Here is a 19899-nt window from a genome sequence, read left to right on the forward strand (position 1 = left end):
TGACCTCTATAAACAGAGTCCCCCACACACATACATTTTTCGCCAAACACTTCGGGGGAGCCAGACCACGGCCTGTTGCCCTATTTTTGGAGTGAGATGGCAGACGATCATGACAGACCCCCCCCCCTAGATCGCCACTTCTCAAGTTCTCCCGTCACCGAGTACTTCAACTGATCGCAGGCAGCATGTGTAGCATGCCGTTCTATAGCGCGCCGCGGAAGACCTACAATGCATGCGCTTAAAGTCAAGTGGCACGTAGAAAGAACGTTTAAATAAATATATCATTTATTTTCCATACACTCGAAGGTATGCTGACGGTACTCGAAAGTGAGATATCTTCCGTTTTCTCCATTCCCGTACCTGACTTGGCATTCGGGGTTAAATGATAATGAATCAAACGCAAAACCAGGGAGGGGGGATGTTTATTAAGAAAAAAGAAAGGAAAGGTCAGCCAGACGGAGGTCTGCTTGCTATTCCAAAAAAAGGAAAATGGGGGAAGAAAAGAAAAGGCTATTCAACGTGTCCAATGTAAAAATGAAAATGAACATGCGCGTGATGACTGTCTTCTACGTGTTCGCAACACAACCAAAAATGGAGAATTTGCAAATGTTGGATCAACGCGTCGTAAGGCCATTTATGGCCACAAATGGAGCAGTTCATTTCGAAGACTATGTTCAGCGCGCAGGTGTCAATAAACCGTTCATATGTGCGCACTGTTATGCCCTTTACCACTTTTCAAGTGTGGTTAGCCGATCTTCATTTCCATTTTGGGGTGCCTTAGAGGTCAAACCGTGGAGTCACCACTGAGTCACAGGCATCACGCAATCAATGGAGGTAGCATGTGGCATCGAAGAGAGCAAGCTGCCATGACATGATTATGCAGTGGGTCCCGTCAAGATGTTTAGGCTTCGGTGTCCTCTTCAGTTTACAAACGCGCACCACTAATTCCCGAGCTGTACACATTGATTATCACTGCTACTCAAAACAACTCCTTGTCGACCGAAAAGGGCCTCTATCTCTTCCAGCGTCTTTCCCTTTGTCTCTGGCTGAAACACCAACACTAACACAAACCCAACTAACATGAAACCTGCGTAAAACCAGTATATACCATCGTTCCCTAATTCTATTATCATTGAATGATACTCTCTTGCGATGATGGCACTGCAGGAGAAGTTAAATGCCGTTGCAAATCCCGTTGCAAATCCTTTGATACGCAATGGCAGCATCTCCCCCATGAGTAGCCACGGCAGTGGTCCTAGCCCAACTGAATACCCGAACATGAACAGGCACAGGGCTGCCAAAGGAAGCCAGCCATACGATGTGACAAAACTGTGACCATGAATTTCTTTAAGGTGATAGAAGAGGCCCATTACTATGAGGCTCACACATGATACAAGTGTAGAGATTAGCATGAGCGCTTTCCTGCCCAGTCGGTCGGTGAGGCAAACTGTCACAAGTACGGACGCGACCTGAACGACGCCAATAATAATGGAGCTGAGTGCTGCGTCGATTGTAGACCCGGCTGTTGTGAAGATGTCTTGCGCGTAGTAAAGCATGATGATGATCCCCGAGAACTGCTGCAGGAACATTCCTAAGAGCGTGATGAGGAATGGCTTGTAGATGTACGGCTGCTTGAACTCTCCTATAACAAATTTTTCAACGTTTGAGACGTTTATGCTTAAGGCGTCGAACTCCTTCTTAACATCATGTCCTTGGTAGAATCTTAGGGCTGCAATGGCTTCTTCAGACTTCCCAGTTTGCAGCAGCCATCGCGGTGTTTCGGCGACGAAGGGCATAGAGAATACAAGAATGACTGACGGTACCATGCAGGCCACCGCTAGCCACTGAAAATCTAACCATTTGCCGAACACGAAGTCAAGAAGGACGCCTGAAGTAACGGCTACCGTGCCGAGCGTGTTGATGACTCCGCGTATATCGGGTGGACTGACTTCGGATAAGAATACAGGAACTACAACGGCTGAGATTCCTGTCGCGATCCCTGTCAGGAGACGACCTACAAACATTACTTCTATAAGAAGCGTCGCTTCAATGAGGAGGAAGCCAACGACGTATACGAGAGCTGCAAACAACATGGCTCCTCTCCGGCCCACGAAATTCATTAGCTGTCCTGAAAGAAGAGAAAGAAGAAACAGTTGAGTTTGGGGTTGAATGTAAAAAAAAAAGAAACAGGAAAAAACAATGTTCTAAAACATACTGAAAAACATACATTGTCAGTTGCACTATACACACTATAAGTACTTTTGTTGTTAGTTGATTTTAAAAAGGAAAGGGAGATGTTGGTACTTCAGCCACTATGTTACTTAGGACTCGTTGTTACCACATATTTAGGCTGGAATACACATATTACACATACTGCCGTCTATAGCATTAAATAAACTTTACTTCCTTCAAACACGGAACATCTGAAATTCGACTAGCAGCATATCGGTCACGTGTCGGCCCTATAATCGACTATGCCGACGCAGTCTGGGACCCTTATACGTATATATACGAAGCATCTCATAAGAAGACTAGTATAGGTGCACAAAGAGCATTACGATTCACTTGTAATCGCTTCCGGCGCATGAATTCAGTCAGCGACCTCAAAAAATTTTGCACATTACAAGAGAGACGGCGCTTAAACCACCCCAAATACTTATATCACGTAGTAAATAACGCGTTCAGGTTCGACAAAAACAAGTATCTAGTATCAAATCTTCCAAGACAGCTATGAAGTATTCATGCTAAGATTTTCCTCATAGCAATCAGACATTCAATTTTTTTCTAGGACCGTAAATGGCGGAAACAGCCTTGGACAGAAATAGTAAATGCTCTAACTTTGAATGGTTTTGTCACTGCTCTCAAACAACAGCCCAGTTGTTTATAATCTACTGCATGTGCAGCTCAATTATCGTGCAATGCACTGTCATCACACGTTGTACTTCCCTCATTTTTTTCTTCCCGTAGACAGTATGTTTAAATAAATAAATAAATAAATAGAATACACTGACAAGACATCAGTCGTACCTCCGGCAAGTCCCCCCAAAGCAGCTCCGATGCTAAGGAGGGATCCGAACCAGTCGTTCTGAGAGTCACTGATTGGTATCTTCTGTCTTATATTGGGTAGTGCCGGCGACGAATAACTGAGCGTCAGTCCGAATGAAATAGAGGACATAAATGCAGAACACGCGGCCAGGTACAGCCGTGTCTTGCAGCCGAATCGCTCTTTTGTAAGAAGCGTTCCCTGTGAGCTCGAGTCGGCCATGTCAGCTGAATGTCGGCTGAAAGACGAAGAGCACAAGGTGAAAGGTAGGATCATAGCAATTAGATGTCGTACAGTTGTCTTCCACATACACACGCTGACTCGTCTGATAAGCATCCCTACTAAGAGCCCAACGGACATCCACCCGATACCCCACTCGGACATTGCGGAGGTTGCCGGAAAGTGTGCAGTGAGCAATAAGCATGGAGTTGAAAAAAATATGTTTAAAAAAAGATACAGAAATCTTATTTATTTAATTCAAATAAGATTTATGTGATCTGAGTAAGTTTTTCTCTTTTTTTTTTTTTCACCGAGCGTTTTGTTCTGACCACAAGCACCACGCTTGTCTAAATTTGCAAAGTAAACCATGACAAGGTACAGGGTACAGACACTGCCAATGTAGTTGACATATAGAGCTGAAGAGATGCGTAAACGGCACTGTTATGGGGCCAAAGCGGATATGAATTGCTCTTAATAAACCGGAACAATCTAGCTGCTAGGTAGCACTACGAGCATTGGAAGGTTTCTCCTGTAACCAAATGTCAGAGATAACAGGCCATTCGTCGGCCATGCATTTGACGCGACACATTTCTAGCCTATATCGCGCAATCCAGATAATAAGGCACTACGGAAGACTGTGCCTTGCAAGACTGTGCTGTGCAGTGTCTTCCACACATCGCTCTTATTGCATGGTGTTGTTAATCGATAGACTTCAAACCGAAGGCTGGTCGTTTTAAGAGTTACATGTGTTGCGACAATATCTTGCGAGCTGTTACTGCAACTGTATTCCAGCCGGGCAATTTACGTGTCACAATGAACATTTTTCACATACGTATTCTAGCGGCTCTCCAGCAAACCACGCTCGGCGCGCGCCAAAACAAGTCCACGTGGGTAGCACAAAAGACCAAAACCGGTCCGGAGTGGGACCGAAGAGCTCGCGCCGTTTGTGCGGCGTTCCCATACCGAGCCATCTAGTGAAGACGGAGATAACCCTGTCCGGCGCCGCAACGTCATGTGCATGCGCATAGGCCGTTGTGAAAAAGGTCACTAAAGTTGCAAAATCGTCTGGGAATCGAAAAGGCCTCAAACACCTTCTCTCAAATGCATTGCATAGAAAACCCTTTCCTTGAAAGCAAGTGCGCTTACGTAGCTGACCTACTACTTACACTTGATTTTTGTAAGTAAGTCGGTCAAGGGACAGCGCATTCCTCTATAGTCGTGTTTCTAAGCTAAGAACGGCATCACGGGACCCTTTTTCTTATACAGAGTGCTTCCCCTAACGTGTCATCAAATTCAATTTAAAAATCTACTTGTCTGAACATTATGGGATCAACCCTATTTACCTCGGGAGATTTTGCCACTGCTTGTGAGCATTTTTATCAAATTTAATTTGCGAGAAATTGAATTTTCCCAATTGAACTCCGAAATTTGTCAAGCCAACCTCCCGTTTTCTTTTCCTTTTTTTTCTTCTTTTTTTTACAGAAACAGAAAGCGCATGAAGGATTTACCCCATTGGAGCACAAAATACATTCACTACTACAAAGGTACTAGCCTGAAAAAAACTGCGAAAGCCGTCCTTTCCAAGAGCGCAAAATGGCGGCCAAGCGCAGTTCTTCGTCAAGGTAATGCAAGATGCTGCGGAACGAAAATGGCCATCCGCCCTTTCCTGTTTCTTTCACTCTCTTCTTTCAGATAACTTCGCGTTGCAACCGTGTTGCCTTTATCAGAAAAAGGTTGGAAAAGGAAAAGTGAAGCAGCAGGTAATGGCCTCCTTCCATCGCTTCTTTGTGAGATCTGAGCGCCGCGCGGCCACCAGTTTGCGGCCCGCGAACTAACGGTTTTGGATGAATATTTGATAAAAGTGCTCAGAAGTACTGGCAAAATTTCCCCTGAGATAAATAGCGCTGATCCCATAATGGTCAGACAAGTAGATTTTTAAATCGCATTTTAAGACACGTTAGGTGAAACGCCCTGTATACTTCCCTGTATTTCAGGAGACAACATAGTGTTGTCATGTTGCTATCATAGAAACATAGTGTCTGAAACGTTGTATATATTTATTCGAGTCACACATACGTTTGACAAAACTTACTTTCATCGTTAAAGCGGGCACACTTCGTAAGAAGACCATGGGGAATTTTTGTTCGCAGGGTCCTCGTAAACCTCGCTAAATTTCTACACGAAGCAGGTACAGGCGTGTCCCCCTCGAGTTTATCTAGGGAATGACACATTTTTGAAGGCCTGACGCGATCTACTGATTTTTGTTTGTCAAACTTTCAATACATGAGAGTCTACGGGAGATGAAACAAAATCGCTTCTCTCGGCACGCCCGCCCGCGATATTTGGACCAAAATGATGTCGTTCCCTACAGTAACATTCGGCAATTGATTGCAATCAACAAATTCCACAAGCTTACTACAGTTCTCCAAATCCCTGCGAATAAAAATAATGGCTTTGCCATTTACTCATAGTTGCACCTGTATTTAAAGAACTGATTTTTCTCTCTAAATGTAAGTGTATTATTACTGAGCGATACACAAATGATAGTATCAATAGGTATTGTTTACGCCCACTTAACTTAAGTGACATTTTGGTGGACGTTGTCATCTATGCCGCTGCTCATAGTCTCACCTGACTTGAATTTTCTATACAGTTTTTTAACTGTGTGATACACACAGGACAGTATCAGTAGAGACTGTTTATGCCAACTCTGCCGAAGTGATGTTTCGGCGGCTTTCGTTATTTATGCTGCTGTTTGTGTGGCTGCTCTGTTTCATAAATTTTTATCATCACTTATTGTGTAATGTAATATTTTACCAGACGCTCTCACGCACACAGCTTATACAACCATTAAATATATAGGTGTGCACATCTATATATAAATTATATGTATATAGAATGAAACGACGGGTAAATTGGCTACAGACCTGTGTTTGGGCACACATTGGCAAGCCAAACCTTTGGCCAAGGAACCAATGCCACACTGGTCCCATACTCCTTGGCCAAACTTGGAAAGTATTTGGCCAGTTTGGCTAGCCAACTTTTTGCCAATGTGGGCCATATTTCGCATGTTGCTTGGGACTTTCTAGCTCCAGTTTTAAATCACATAGTTCGCCACCAGCCGTGTTGTCCATGTGTTTTCCTTCGTTTCTTTTTTTTCTCTCGGAGACAAATGTCGGCACAATTCCCTCTCAAGTCGGCCCAGGACGTACGATGCTCCCGAGCAACACGCAGTCACGCCGGCCGGCACATGCATTGCTCGGTACAACACGGCACCTACGCGTTAACACCCACACGATATTACACCAACGCGATCCTCATTACCATTTACACTGATGGCCACTAAATAAAAGAACCTCACTATCCGATACGGAAATTTTAATCGATTCATAGACCTCAAATCGATTAACCGTCTAAGTACCCACGTCTTAAAAAGAATACCTCCCGGCACTCATAATACAAAGACGTAATACCCACTCTCACGCCGAAATAGTAAAGCAGAAAACCTACCTCGTACTTGCCGATCGCACAGGGGCCGTAAGAGCTACTCACGATGCATAGCACCGGTGCATAAATATCAACTAGGCTACTGCGCACCGAGATCGGAGAGTGCTACCCCTGATCCTGTACGGGTCAGCAACAATCTCACGTCGATGGATTTTGTAAGCCACATCATGTTCCAACGCTACGCCCCTCATGCTTCTTATCAGACTTTGCTCCCCCACGTTAAAGATGAACAAGATCTCTGTCTGACGCTCAGCTCCACTATCTCTGCATCACACAGTCGCGATAACTGATATGTCAGGAGCGAAAACATCATGCCCGGGCGCTCTACAACAGATTCTTCTTCGCTGTCGTGTCGCATGTGGCTATAGGACGCCAAAACAGCACATCATGGATTCTCGCACACAGACAAAACAATTGATATAGAAAGCCCGGATATACTGATCCCTACGTCTCCTAGATAAAACACAGGCAAGCACAGAAAGTCCGGACTTCATTATCCGGATCCAACGCCATCCGAAAATACAGGCACTGGATTTCAGTCCATGCAATTTGCCTTCTTTCATTCGGGCGTCAGTTTCGAGATCCGAACGAAAAGTAGACATCTACCCGAGAAACGTCATAATGACGTTGGTAGACAGACTGAAACAGAAACAAATCGGAAGGGGAGGGCTGAGTTCCACGAATGGCCACTTGTTCGCTGCCTCCTATTGAAAGAAAACTAGGACCTAAAATCGCGTCCCTTCCAGGGACCATCGTAATCCATATGTGGGGAGTAACGCGTTACAAAGTAGTGCGTTACCGGTAACGCGTTACATTCGAGTAGTGAAATATGGTAACGCATTACATTTGGGAGAAACGTAGTGAGTAACGTAACGTCATTACATTTTCAATAGCTAACGCGTAACGGCGTTATGTGTTACTGCGTGTTTGGGAACATTGCTGCATCGTCTAAACTTGAAAGCTTGAGCGAGGACCGTGCCTGCAGAATCCGGAAAAATTCCCGATTTTTCGATTCATCTTCAACAATGACAAGAAGGTCACATCGGCACCCACGAAGAACGCAAAAGAAGTGTTATTGACCTACCCTGGTTGAGATGCCACCTTTGTTTACCAACCGTGTTTTTCACTCCCTCTGGTATTTTTCGGACGAATGGGGCAAAAGCGTCAGAAAAATAGCCTCTACCTTCTGAACGCGTACCAAAGTACCAAGGGATTGGCTGTTTGAATTTGTACTGTGTGAGATAAAAGGTCACCGCCTCTATCAACCTTGACAAGGAGCACTCACTGGTCATTAGGCGTCCTCTCAGCCAAACGGGCGAAGCTCACAGATGAAAATTTTGAACATCAACTACTTCCGCGTTGCAATAAATCGTACATGTAAGTTGTGTTCATGCGTGACTCTTGTTTGTGCCCAACATTGCTCGTATTGGCTTGCGGAATGCAATTATGTGACTCAACCAAAAATTGTACATATTATAAGGACAACTGGTGAAGTAATGCAAAAGTAACGACATTACTTATCAGAAGTAACAGCGTTAGTAACGCGTTACGTACTACCGCAACAGTAACGAATAACGTAACGCGTTACTTTTTGAAAAAAGTAGTGAGTAACGGTAGTGCACTACAAAATAAAAGTAACTTCCCCACCTAGCTATGTCGTAAACCCCTCAAGACCGTGGCTTTCGGGCGCGACCTTGTTCGCCCCTAGCTTCCAGCATAGTTCAACTCTACCAAACTGGTGGCGCTGTCGAACACTATGACGTCATTTGTTTACAAACAGAGAGAGGTCTATTTCGAGCGGAACTACAGCGAAAAATACCCAAGAACCACATTTATTTATCAGGCATGGAGGTGGCAGACGGAATGCGTGTCCCATATTTCGATTCGTGCGGGACCGCACACACCACAGAGATTTTTTTTAAAATCTTTTTCGTTTCCAGGTGTATACTGTACACCAGTGCTGTAAGTAACGCGCTGTTACGGTAATCGACATTTTTTGGGTATCGAAGTGCTGATCGCGATACTATTTTAAATCGGTATTGAAGAAGTATTTCCGTTGCAAATTTATGGTACCGCGACCTCCGTATCGGTACTTTAATAGTGCCCCCACCCTTGCTTCACCAGTCATAGTTCTTACTTCTATTCATTGTCATTGCCCGCCTGGTGCGGACAGTGACGGAGGCAACTTCCCGAACGTTCGCCTTGTCTTTTGAAAAAAAATGAACACAGCAGTTCCCTCTTGTGCTTCAGAGAAACGTTCGTTCAGTATCTGGGGAGACACTCTTACAAGAAAGCGCAATAAGATGACAGACGATAACTTTGAAACCAGCTCCCGTGGCATAGTGTTTAGGATGATCGCTTTCCATGCCGAGACTGGGAAGTGACGCGGGTTCGAATCTTGCCACCGGCTGTGCTGTCCGAGGCTTTCCCTGGGTTTTCCGAAGATTTTCCAGACGAATGTTGGCACAGTTCCCCCTGAAGTCGGCCCAGGACGCATACTAACCCCTCTGTCCCCCACTCTTTCCTGCTGTCCTCTCTCCATCTGTCCACGTCTGTACGCCGCTCATAGCCACAGTTGCTTCGCGGCGCTAACACGGAATTTAAAAAAAAAAACTTTGAAGTCCAGCTATTGCTAAAAGTCAACCAAAGTATCTAAGCTGTGTGAGCAAAGAGCAAAGGCATATTGATAACCAGGTTAAGGTCATCAGTAAGTGATGAAGTGAGCTGGATGTCTTCAATAATTTTAGGCATATGACAATGGACAACTTTCGAAACAAGCAAATGCTTGATGTGCAATTGCTGGCTTGCCTAGCTATTTCGTTTGTCTGAATCCAGGTCGCTATCTGGAAATTTTCTCTAGAAACGGCCAGTGTCGGATGTACATGATACAGAGCCATCACACAGGGCCTTAGACAATGCGGTGGCATATGCACTCACTCGAGGACCTAGGATTAAAATGAGTCTACTGTGGACAAGCGTAGATCATAGGGTAGTTGGGCCGGGCCAGAGGGCGCTCCTGATTACGGCAGTCAACGCCACTTGTGGCGGTAGTGCTAAGTTTTCCAAAGTAGCGTGTTCTCTGATCGCGCACATGGTATGTGCTGTGTCAAAATGGCCAAGAAGTGTTGCAATTTTTATAAGGCAAAAGAGACCGCGGATTGTTTCCCCATCAAGTCAGAAGAAGGGAAACCGTAAATAGCTGCGCGTTTTTGGCGCATGGCAGAATATTATCGGACAGGCTCGAAATACGAGTAAAATGCCGGTGCTCCCCAGGTGCCGTAGATCTACTAGCTCTGAGCGAAACCTAACTGAAGAATAAAGCATGAATGCATACAGTTGGATATCTCTGGTTTCCAATGTTTTACTCGGGTTTACGAAGAAGGTTTGAGAGCCGGTGGAGTAATGATTTAAATGAACGGAGCGAGCACTATGCATACTTGTCAGTAGCCAGTAGGGTCTTTTTATGAGCGTTACATTCCCTCTTTGCATACTCGAAACCATGCTACCACTTATCATGTATCCGTGACTGTTTCGAAAGAGAAGAATATGGGAGTCAGACCAGAACAGTCATCAGAACAAAAATCTAAATGTCTTTGTGGCTGAGACTATTGACTTTGAAGCACTAGCTTAATGGGAGACATGTCTAGAGTGCAATACAACTTTCATAATCCAATGACCAATTGCAATGACTCCCGGTGGATCGTGCACACGTCTGATCATTTTGGGATTTACATGCGCTCGTGACATCTCATACTTCTCCTATGCTTGCCACGCACTCGCTGTCTAGGAATTTGTTTCACCTATCTCTGTAGAATATGTAACTAAGAAATTTAAAAAACAAATAAATGAATGCGTAATCCACATTACTCATGATTTTCACATAGTACTACGCAGCCCCAGACATAGGTCTACGCATGGGTCTACGTCTACGACAGAATGGCGTAGACGCAGACGAGCTGATGGACGAAATTCATTATAAAAAAAAGAAGAAAACCTGAGCGTGGAGCACGAAGCAGATACAAAAGACTGAACAGCTCAAGTTTATAAGCTTGCAGAATCACACAGCTATCAGCTTGAGTTTGGATGCAAAAAAAAACAAAATAAAAAAAACAAACAAACAAACAAACAAACAAACAGGAAAACAGATATGGTACAGGTACGCTCCGGTGTTCTTTGTGCAGTTCGTACATTTTATAACACTAACGTGGTCCAAGCTTTTATTTTTCCCGTTCCACGGGCTGTACATTCTCAGATATTGCACGGAAGCAGGTGGAAGGTCGTGCACAGCGCATGTAATCACATTCGTCGCCCGACGAGTCTACTTTGAAACTTTGCCTCCTCGTACCACTAGGGGAGAAACGCGGCGTTAGTGTCGCGCTGCCAAACTCCAGGCGAACGTCCCGTATACGCGTATACTACCGCTCCTCCGAAACTCTTCCGGTTGAAGTGTGCTAGTTTTTGTTTTCAATACTGTGTGAAAAGCCCATTCTGAAATTTGGAAGGATCATATCACGTAATTGTCAAGTGCAATCGCCAGTCTATTGTGCTGAGTACTTTAAAAATTTCGAAAGTAGAATTCGAATTGGTGTAGTAGTTCCGAAACCGGGCCACTGGGCTTTGAAAATTAGTGGAAGCGTTTAAAAGGTAAACATTGCATACAAGCGAAAGAAGGTTGCATACGGAATCGCAAAATATAGTTATTATAAAATTGTGCGGTCTAGAACCTCTATTTATATGCATATGATTGTCACAATTGCAAAGCACTTCTGCTCAACCACGGCTGCGCTGCAGCCGACACATTGCCCCAGTGTTGCTAATTTAACTATTTTGTAGCTAGATCTGGCTACTTTTGGTGGCGTGTAGCTAAGAAAGTTTTCGTTTGGATACAGGTAGCTAAACTAACTCTTTTTACCATATTTGGCTAATAACTTATCTCCTATTGCCCGATTTCAGCTTTTATTTTGCTAACTCACTTGGTTATGGAGTTTAAAAACGCCAAGACAGTGTTTGTTTTCCTTTTGGCACATATGGCGCCAGCTGATGGAATTGCGCGAAATCAGAACGCAGCTTTGGGAAAGAGTAGAGCAGGGAAGCAGGGAACCGGAGCTGAACCCAAACCGAAAACCGCTATTTTTTTTTTTTTTACTGTACTGGAACTGACCCTAACAGAAACTATATATTCTGCCACTGAACTGAACCGGAACTCAACCGAAATAAATCTGAAGCGGTTACTGGTTTGCGAAACGGTTCAGGTGGGATTCTCAGCACAAGCGTTTGTTGGGAGGAGTGCACCTCCTCCCAATTAGTGCTATGCGTGACGTCATACTCGAACCCCAGTGTGCAAATCTGGCAAACCGCGCACGTGCACTGCCGCAACAAGAGTAGCGGAGGAGGAGGAGTGTCGTTGGGAGGAACCCGAGAGGTGTGCCTGCCTGATTAGGCGGCATGTTTCTCGGGAAGGGAAAGATGGTGGACAGGAGGAAAGGGTGAAGTGGAAGACCGAGCGGAATCCGCTCCGGGGGAGGATAGCTGCGTCCATGGGCCGACTTCAGGGGAACTGTGCCGGCATACGCCTATTACACATCTGAGGGAAACCCAGGAAAAACCCCAGACGGTACAGCCGGCCCGCGGATTCGAACCGCGGACCTCCCAGTCTCCAAGCGCACGCGTTACCGCTGCGCCACCGGAGCTGGTAACAAGAGTAGCCGGTCAGTGAAACCGTGCGTTTGTCTTTGTTTGTGATTACGGTTTCGGGCTTCGATTACTGGCTACGGCCTTTGTTTGTGAATAGTGTGTGTGCGTCTGCATCAAGTCCAGTAAGGTTGATGAATGGGCTGTAATACGAGTAGTGTATATGGTGTTATAGAAATCGTATCAATCCAGTAAAAACATAAATTGAGTTCTCATATTATGATCCATTGACATGTCAATATTACTCCCTCCACCTCAAAATACATCATACATGATGCTGTGACATATATGTCAAATGATCATTTAAAAATTAAAACAATCAGAAATATTTGACGCCAGTAGTCGATATACAATAGTAAACAGGAATGAATGAGTTTTCTGAATTTGATTTCATATTTCTTCCCTTCATATATTTGCTGAACCGTTACCAAAGGTACTTTGAAGCATTCCGGCTTCCCCCAAATACTTGAACCACTTCAGAAGGCTTGCACACACAGTAGGCACCCCAACTATTACCTTGTTCGCATTCTTGAAACTGGTGTTTCGCCACAGCATGATTCCTCCGCGCCTCAAAGCTTGTGAACGCAGACATGCAGGCGTTGCATTTGAAGGGGAGATGGATATCTACCCTGATATTATGCATGTTTTCTATATGCATTCGTAGTGTTAACGGTCTCACAAATAACTTGTTGCAAAAGCGGCATGTCGTTGACGTCATCAAGCTCGATATGGTTTTGACATAGTTGGCCACCACGATCACAACGATCTTAGCATTTGAATGTGATTCAAACGCACATACACTAATCACAAACAAAGGCTCGTAGCCCGTAACCGAAGCCCGAAACACTAAACACAAACGAAGATAAACGCACGAAATCTACACACAAACAAACGCACGTGGCTACTCTTATTGCGGCAGTGCGCGTGCGCGGTTTGCCAGATTTGCACATCGGGATTGGAGGATGACGTCACGCACCGTACCCAATCGGAAGGAGGTGCATTCCTAGCGGCAAACGCTTGTTTCTCATCAAGCGAGTTGTAAACCATGTAGCGGAGTTTCAATTGTCAAGCAGCTGTTAAAAATTTCATTTCGAGAAAAATCAAGCGCATTCATTCGGCAAATTCGTAAGCCGTAACGCACATGAACGAGGGTTCCATGTAGTAACGATTTCGTTTCAGTGTACAAAGTTTCCTGGGGCAGCTTGAAACGGCAGTCTACAGATGAAAGATGAAAGTCACTGATGAATGAAAGTCTACAGATGGCAGTTTATCGTGGTTTTTGCTTTCTGGGACAACTTGTGTGAATCTCTTGACTTTGAACTTTGGGCTGTGGGTAAATGCCTCCCTTAACTCGCATGAAGGGGCGCCAAAAAAGGCATCTTTCTGGCATGCCCACAGAAAGAAAGCAAGTCAAGAGCCCAGGGGAAAAGGAGCGCAAGTTTTCGACTTTTCGTTACGGAGGCGAGAAGTACGTCACGCGTTTCCACGCAGAAGTAAGCGTCACGGAGGCCCTGCAGTTGACGGGCATGCGTGGAAGGCGGCGTGTAGTTAAAGAACTTCAAGAAACGTTCTGTAGAACTTATAGTTAACGGACTCTGATATTTAATCGCGTTATTATTAGTGTTCCTCTGTAATTTATTTATTGTCTATTTAGTTAATAATTTGTTTATTGTCTCGCGTTCTAGTCATTTTTCGTGCTTCTTGCAACTTATATCGTTCACCTTGCGTGCGGTGGCAATAAAGCCAGAATTCAGCTCGATGGGTACATGTAGTAAATCCTTTCAACCAGCTGTGGAGCGAATCGAATAGCAAAAACTGGTGAAACCTTCGATATTGTGTACTAATCACCAGGACGACAGCATTTGGGTATCATGATATCAGCTTTTTAAGTGCCCCACTGCTAACGGTAACCGATACTTTGTAGGCATTCGTGTCAGTGGTGCAGCTTTGCCTCAGTTCTGCACCTGAAACGAACCTCATTAACTTCACGTACGAACTATAGCAGGAAATATAGACCGCAAAGATAGAAAACAAAACGTTTCCGGAAGACCCGGGATGAAGCTAGCCGGTGGTTTATCCAGAATCCCAATCATGGAGGAGTGCTCGAAAAATTGGGGGTGGGGTGGGGGTGTCATTATTATAGTTACGTCATTACAGCATAACATATCATTACCGACCTGCGTCTAAAGCTGAAATGGCAAGGGTATCCCCCGTAGGGGGTACTCAGATGAAAAGGTTAGGAGGGGTGTAAGGTGGTCTGGATAAATCACTGAAGCTAGCTACTCTTAGCGAATTTCTTGCTTTTCAGCTATTTCCACCTTTCATGATTTGGCAACACTAAGCCTAGTAATGTGGAGGCCGCCATCTTGTGAAAGCTAGAGAAGCGTTGCATTATATTACGTTGCGTTGGGTTCTTCAGTAATTCGATTCAGGTTAATTTTTGCGTGTTTCACAAAACATAAGGCGATCGTTGCTGTTCGATTTTCTTCTTCGTTATTTGTTCCTCATTCAGGCATAAGTATTTTTGTTTGGTTCATTTTCTTGCGTAAAAGATACCCAGTTAGTCCGATACGGAACTACATACATAAACATTCATTTTTGCGCAACACATACTCGTGCACACGCATCATACACAATCTTTTGCTGCACATGTCCTATGCAGCATTCGATCTCAAAGACAGCACAATTGAAATACACAAACTGAAGGCGTTGGACGACAAAATCTTGTGCGCCTGAAGCAAATGTGGACTTTTGATCATCTTACTGAGGATAATTCGTCACTCTTTCAGAGAACAAAAATAAACTTTTCGGTGCTTAGGATAACCATCGAGACTGCTATTAGTCAATCGACAAGATGCTAATTATAAATTAGCAAAACAAAGAAAACACATAGACTGTTGTCACGATCAGCTGACTTAACACGAACATTCACGCCCCCACCCAAGTTACAATTCTTGCACACTCCAAGTCGAAAGGGAGATAATAATATAATTAATCGCGCACAGAAAAGGACGAGATATGAGCAGTTCTTAAAAGTTGTCCACATGCCATCCATACACAAGTTATAAAGAACTATACAAGAATTTGTCAACCACCTACGTACTCAATCAAATCGGCTTGTGTGCTGCACTGCTCCTGGCTCCAGCTCAATGCGATGCGCTAGCTGCGCCCTCTCTTCATCATCACGAGGCGAATCTGAGCCTGTTTATGTAATGATTTTACAGCCACTTGGAACATAATTTGTTCGAATTAATGAACAAAAGCTAGATGTTGCGTGGACTTGTGAAAGGCACTTCAAGGTCATTTTCGGCTAAGACGTTGTAGGACGTTGCGCAGAAGTACAGTTAGCAACACTGGGAAAACAAGCGTGGTTTTCAACAAGCTTTCGTTGCTTTCGTTTTCTGTCATTCGTAGTTTTTTTCTTTTTCAATCGTACACACAGTCTGCTGAGTTACAAATACCACAGGACTGCGTACATCGTTGGAGGGTGCTCGAACTTTCGCGAGTGCACTGCTTCTGGCTCGCTTGAATTTGGTAAGTCATCGTTGTTAATTGCGGAGAGTTAAGCAGGGAGATCGAAATAGACCCGGTTTTGAGCAGACTCCCAAGTTGGGAAACGTACCAACATTTGCAAGTGGCAGCATTGCACGACTGAACACAACCAATATTATAGTGCATCGAAGAAGAGACTGCAGTGAGGTGGAATAAAGTGCAATAGCCATGAATAGTGAATGCCAAATATTATAACGACTGTACTTTAGTTAGTACTACTCAGTACTACTTAGTACGTTAGTACTACAGTCTTTCCTTATAACAAACACCCGCCAAAAGTCTGAGAGATAGAAACACCATGAATGCCGTGGTACAGTGCTTGTTTGTTCTGTTATATTTCCCTTAGCATCAACGTGGGTAATGATTTAAAAATGTGAACAATAGTTGCTTGTTTGTCATCTACATTAGCTTCATTGAATTTCTTTGAGTGTGGAGAATGCTGCTCAGTAACTTCCACGCACCATTTGCCGATATTGTGAAACTTATACAATGGGATTGGGATGAACTTTAAAAGGAAACCGTCACAGTGAAAATCATTCCACGAAGATGCCTGCAATTAACTCTGCCTGCTTAACTCTGCCTGCTTAACTCTGTCTTGTTTGTGATGCTCATGCTATCAACATTTTTCAGAATATCCTTTATTCCGTAAGAACGTGATACCCTCGTCGCATTACAATGAGCCACAGAGCACCTTTCAGACCCCACAGGTACAAAGACAGATATAAGGTCAGTGTGAACCTCTTCTGTTTTCAGTTAAGCTAGTACCAGACAGAAATTCACAGAGCAGTCTCGTTCTGTTAGGAAAGTGAACAAGATCAAGATTCAAGCAAACAGCAGCCTATCAAGCCGGTGGTAATCTTAGCCAAGCATCATGACAGGGTATGTGATGCAAGTAAACAACAGATTGAGTTGTGGCAAACCCTGCACGATAGGAAGATGATAGCGATTTTTCATAATCTTCATTGATGTGGAGACAAAAGCAGAGATAATTCATTGTATAAGAGGCTGACAGAAGTTGGCCACAGGCTCAGCTTCAGGTTACTAGAAGGTGGCATGTTCGGGGAGAGATTTCCAGAATGCACATCAATGTGTCCATGTGGTCCTCTGTTTCTGATGCCCCCAAATCACTCCTGTTATGATTATTTGCTACTTTGGGGGAGCATAGTTGTTTGTTGGGTTGCTGTGAACTCAGTTTCATTGAATCATGCAGCGTAATTCTCATGATAAACCACTATAGCCCAGTTAACGGATGCAGTTAGAAGGTGCTGCCAACTTGGTGGCAGAATACAAGTTCATTATTTACATCGTCTTCTGTGAGGGACATTAATTATGGTCTGTAGTATGCTGAGATTTTGGCACACATTGAAGAGTCTGCGAGTGGGCAAAATTAAAGGGGCACAAAACAGGTCGAGGAACATTCTCCAGTTATTATGGTCAATGAAAGAACGTAGCTCAAAATTGTCGGTTTCCAATTCCAAATTCAAATTCGGCCAAATTCAAATTCCAAATAACCACGATATCTAGCGAGAACGTAAGTTGTCATACCAGAGGTAAATATCCACGATATCCAATATGAAGTTCTTTTAGTTCTAGCGAGTGTTTTTAATACAAAACAATGCCATTCAAAGAGCATAACCTGCCCGAGTCTCTGAGAACCGGGTCACGTCACCATGTTCCAACGTATAGCAACACCGAATTCTAGGCGCTGGAGGTAGGGGAGTTTTCGCTCTCCTAGAGTCACCGAATAAGCTTCGCTTCAGAGTATCGACACTGAGGTCCAAGGGAGAGTAGGACCGCCATCTTGTTTCGGCATCGCACCGGTATCATCCCCATTTGAGGATCAAAGACGGCTAACATAATGCTCCCCGTGGGACCAGAGCGCCAACCAGAGCGTCCCGAGGATGTCAAGGTGAGCTCAAGGCCGCGAACTCATGCTTGCAAACGAAAGGAACATTTCACCCGCGCACGACAGATGGCATCGTGCGCATTGCGCGTGCGTGTCGGTAGCGTGGCGCCGAAACAAGATGGCGCATGCTCGCTCTTGGAACTCAGTGTCGATGCTCTGAAGCGTAGCTTATTTAGTGACTCTACGCTCTCCTAGCCAATGACGAACCCCACTGAGACAAGCTGCAGCTCGCGAGGGAACCGGTTGCGGGAACATCGCGGTGACCTCATGGAGCATTGCAGCACTGAAAACATTGTGCACACGTGAAATAGAATATTGAGGTTTTTTTGGTATGGTTTGCAGGGTGTCTACCAACCTGGAAAACCTGGAAAACAGGGAATAGTCAGGGAATTTTGATGTGACTGGAAAAGTCAGGGAATTGTCAGGGAATTTGGCTAAAAAGCAGCTGAAGTCAGGGAAAATCGCAGACAACTGCCGTGATGATGCGCGGCGAATCATGAGTGCCGACCGATGGTTGAGAGGCGATGCCGCAGCAACATTACTGCGAGTAGCAGTTCACCAATATGACAAGCTCTGACGCAGAAAAGTAGGGTAGCCTCACTAATACTTAATAAATGGTCTGTTTTATGTTGGATCTGGTATCAAAACGTATGAGCAGGCACCAACTTCCCTTTTGTTTTTGTCAGGGAATTCGCTTGAAATAGTCAGTGAAAACCTGGAAAAGTCAGGGAATTTGAAGGCTGCAGTTTGGTAGACACCCTGGTTTGAACTGGCTATCTTGGACTTGACAAGTGGGAATATGATTAGAATTGACCTCACTTCTCGATATTACAACAAAATTAATGTATAAGCATCCTGCATTCTAAATGGCTGATGATGCGCAACGTCAAAATGACGTGTCGCTATTGTCGCCAGCACATCGTAGGGCGGGGCATGAGGGCGAAAGAGTGCAGTGAATATTCAGTCTTTTTGGAGACATTAATGGCTTTTTTGCAGCAAAAAACTTTTGCAAACATTCACCGTCGGCAACGTTTCACAATGCATTTAAAAAAAGTGCGCCTCGTATGCCCGTTTATTGCCCCTTTAGTCCACAGACAGTGGTGTCCCTCATCGTTGTCTCACGACATGTAGCCACAAAATATCAACCACAGTGGAGATGAAGGCTGAAGATTCTGAAATTCAGGTTGCAGATGTTCCACAAAAATAACAAGGTGCTGGTGACAAATTTTTAAAAATTATGAATTACTGATACTACTGGCCTCCTCCTGCGGGCCCAGGTCGGAATGGTGGCTGTCACATTGCCTCATTGTCATATTGCCGCTAAAAAAAGTATTGGAGTGTGTTCTAAATAATTCTGTACTAACTTTATTTAAAGGAGCCCAAAAAGCCATCCAAAAGATTTTCTGTGTCTGGCAAATTGCAAAACACAGTATTTTTCTTGGAATAAAATGCCTCCGAACATGGACGTGTGCGTTCCCGCTCGACTCGCTCTGCAGGCCGAAACGAGGAGGAGGATTGTGATATCACCAGGGTTACAAGGGAGACCGCGCTCCAATCCGGACCGGAGCTTTCTGCTTTTTTTTTCTTTTTCGTTTCTACTCCCAGTTCTCTCTCTGTGTAGCAGACGACGCTTCTCCAAACAAACAAACCAGTTAGCGGGCTGCACCGCGATGACGTCAAAACGACTCTGGCGGCTACTTGTGGGCATTGCCACCATTGGGCGCAGTAGCGATGTTCAAAATCGAATTCCGCGATATGTGTGCATCTGTTGAGTGAATCACTTTGCATGGTGTGTTTTAGCAGTCCGGTTAATGGCTTTGTTAAAAAAAAAAGTGTTTGTGACTAAAGCGCTTTCTGTGCTCCTTTAAATATTTTGCATCGTGACTTGTGCATTCTGAAATGCACTGTCTGTTCTGAGGTATCATCGGATGGAGGTATTTATGTTTGAGTTCGGGTGTCAGAGTTGCCACATGTTGTGACA

The 19899-nt window shown here is 44.5% G+C and overlaps 2 protein-coding genes across 6 annotated transcripts in view; one reads left to right on the forward strand and one right to left on the reverse strand.

Moving 5' to 3' along the window:
- Positions 1 to 267: 267 nt before the first annotated feature.
- On the reverse strand, positions 268 to 15600 carry LOC135385801 (facilitated trehalose transporter Tret1-like). 2 transcript variants are annotated; one of them, XM_064615325.1, is made up of 3 exons: positions 15564 to 15600; positions 3028 to 3281; positions 268 to 2128 (listed from the first exon to the last, which is right to left on the reverse strand). In XM_064615325.1, the coding sequence occupies exons 2-3, from the start codon at positions 3263 to 3265 to the stop codon at positions 942 to 944; spliced, it is 1425 nt and encodes a 474-aa protein (XP_064471395.1). In that variant the 5' UTR covers positions 3266 to 3281; positions 15564 to 15600; the 3' UTR covers positions 268 to 941. The 2 variants fall into 2 exon arrangements, with proteins under 2 accessions (XP_064471395.1, XP_064471394.1); XM_064615324.1 differs by lacking the exon at positions 15564 to 15600 and adding an exon at positions 6773 to 6971.
- Positions 15601 to 15809: 209 nt separating this feature from the next.
- LOC135385804 (nonsense-mediated mRNA decay factor SMG9-like) overlaps positions 15810 to 19899 on the forward strand; it is a 36730-nt gene continuing 32640 nt past the window's right edge. For all 4 annotated transcript variants that reach the window (XM_064615330.1, XM_064615332.1, XM_064615331.1 and 1 more), the window contains exons 1-3: positions 15810 to 15994; positions 16643 to 16738; positions 16814 to 16891. In XM_064615330.1, the coding sequence (XP_064471400.1) occupies positions 16688 to 16738; positions 16814 to 16891 (129 nt within the window). In that variant the 5' untranslated portion in view covers positions 15810 to 15994; positions 16643 to 16687. The remainder of the gene's footprint in view (positions 15995 to 16642; positions 16739 to 16813; positions 16892 to 19899) is intronic.

The sequence above is a fragment of the Ornithodoros turicata genome, chromosome 2 (assembly GCF_037126465.1).
Source record: "Ornithodoros turicata isolate Travis chromosome 2, ASM3712646v1, whole genome shotgun sequence".
Taxonomy (NCBI): Eukaryota; Metazoa; Arthropoda; class Arachnida; order Ixodida; family Argasidae; genus Ornithodoros; species Ornithodoros turicata.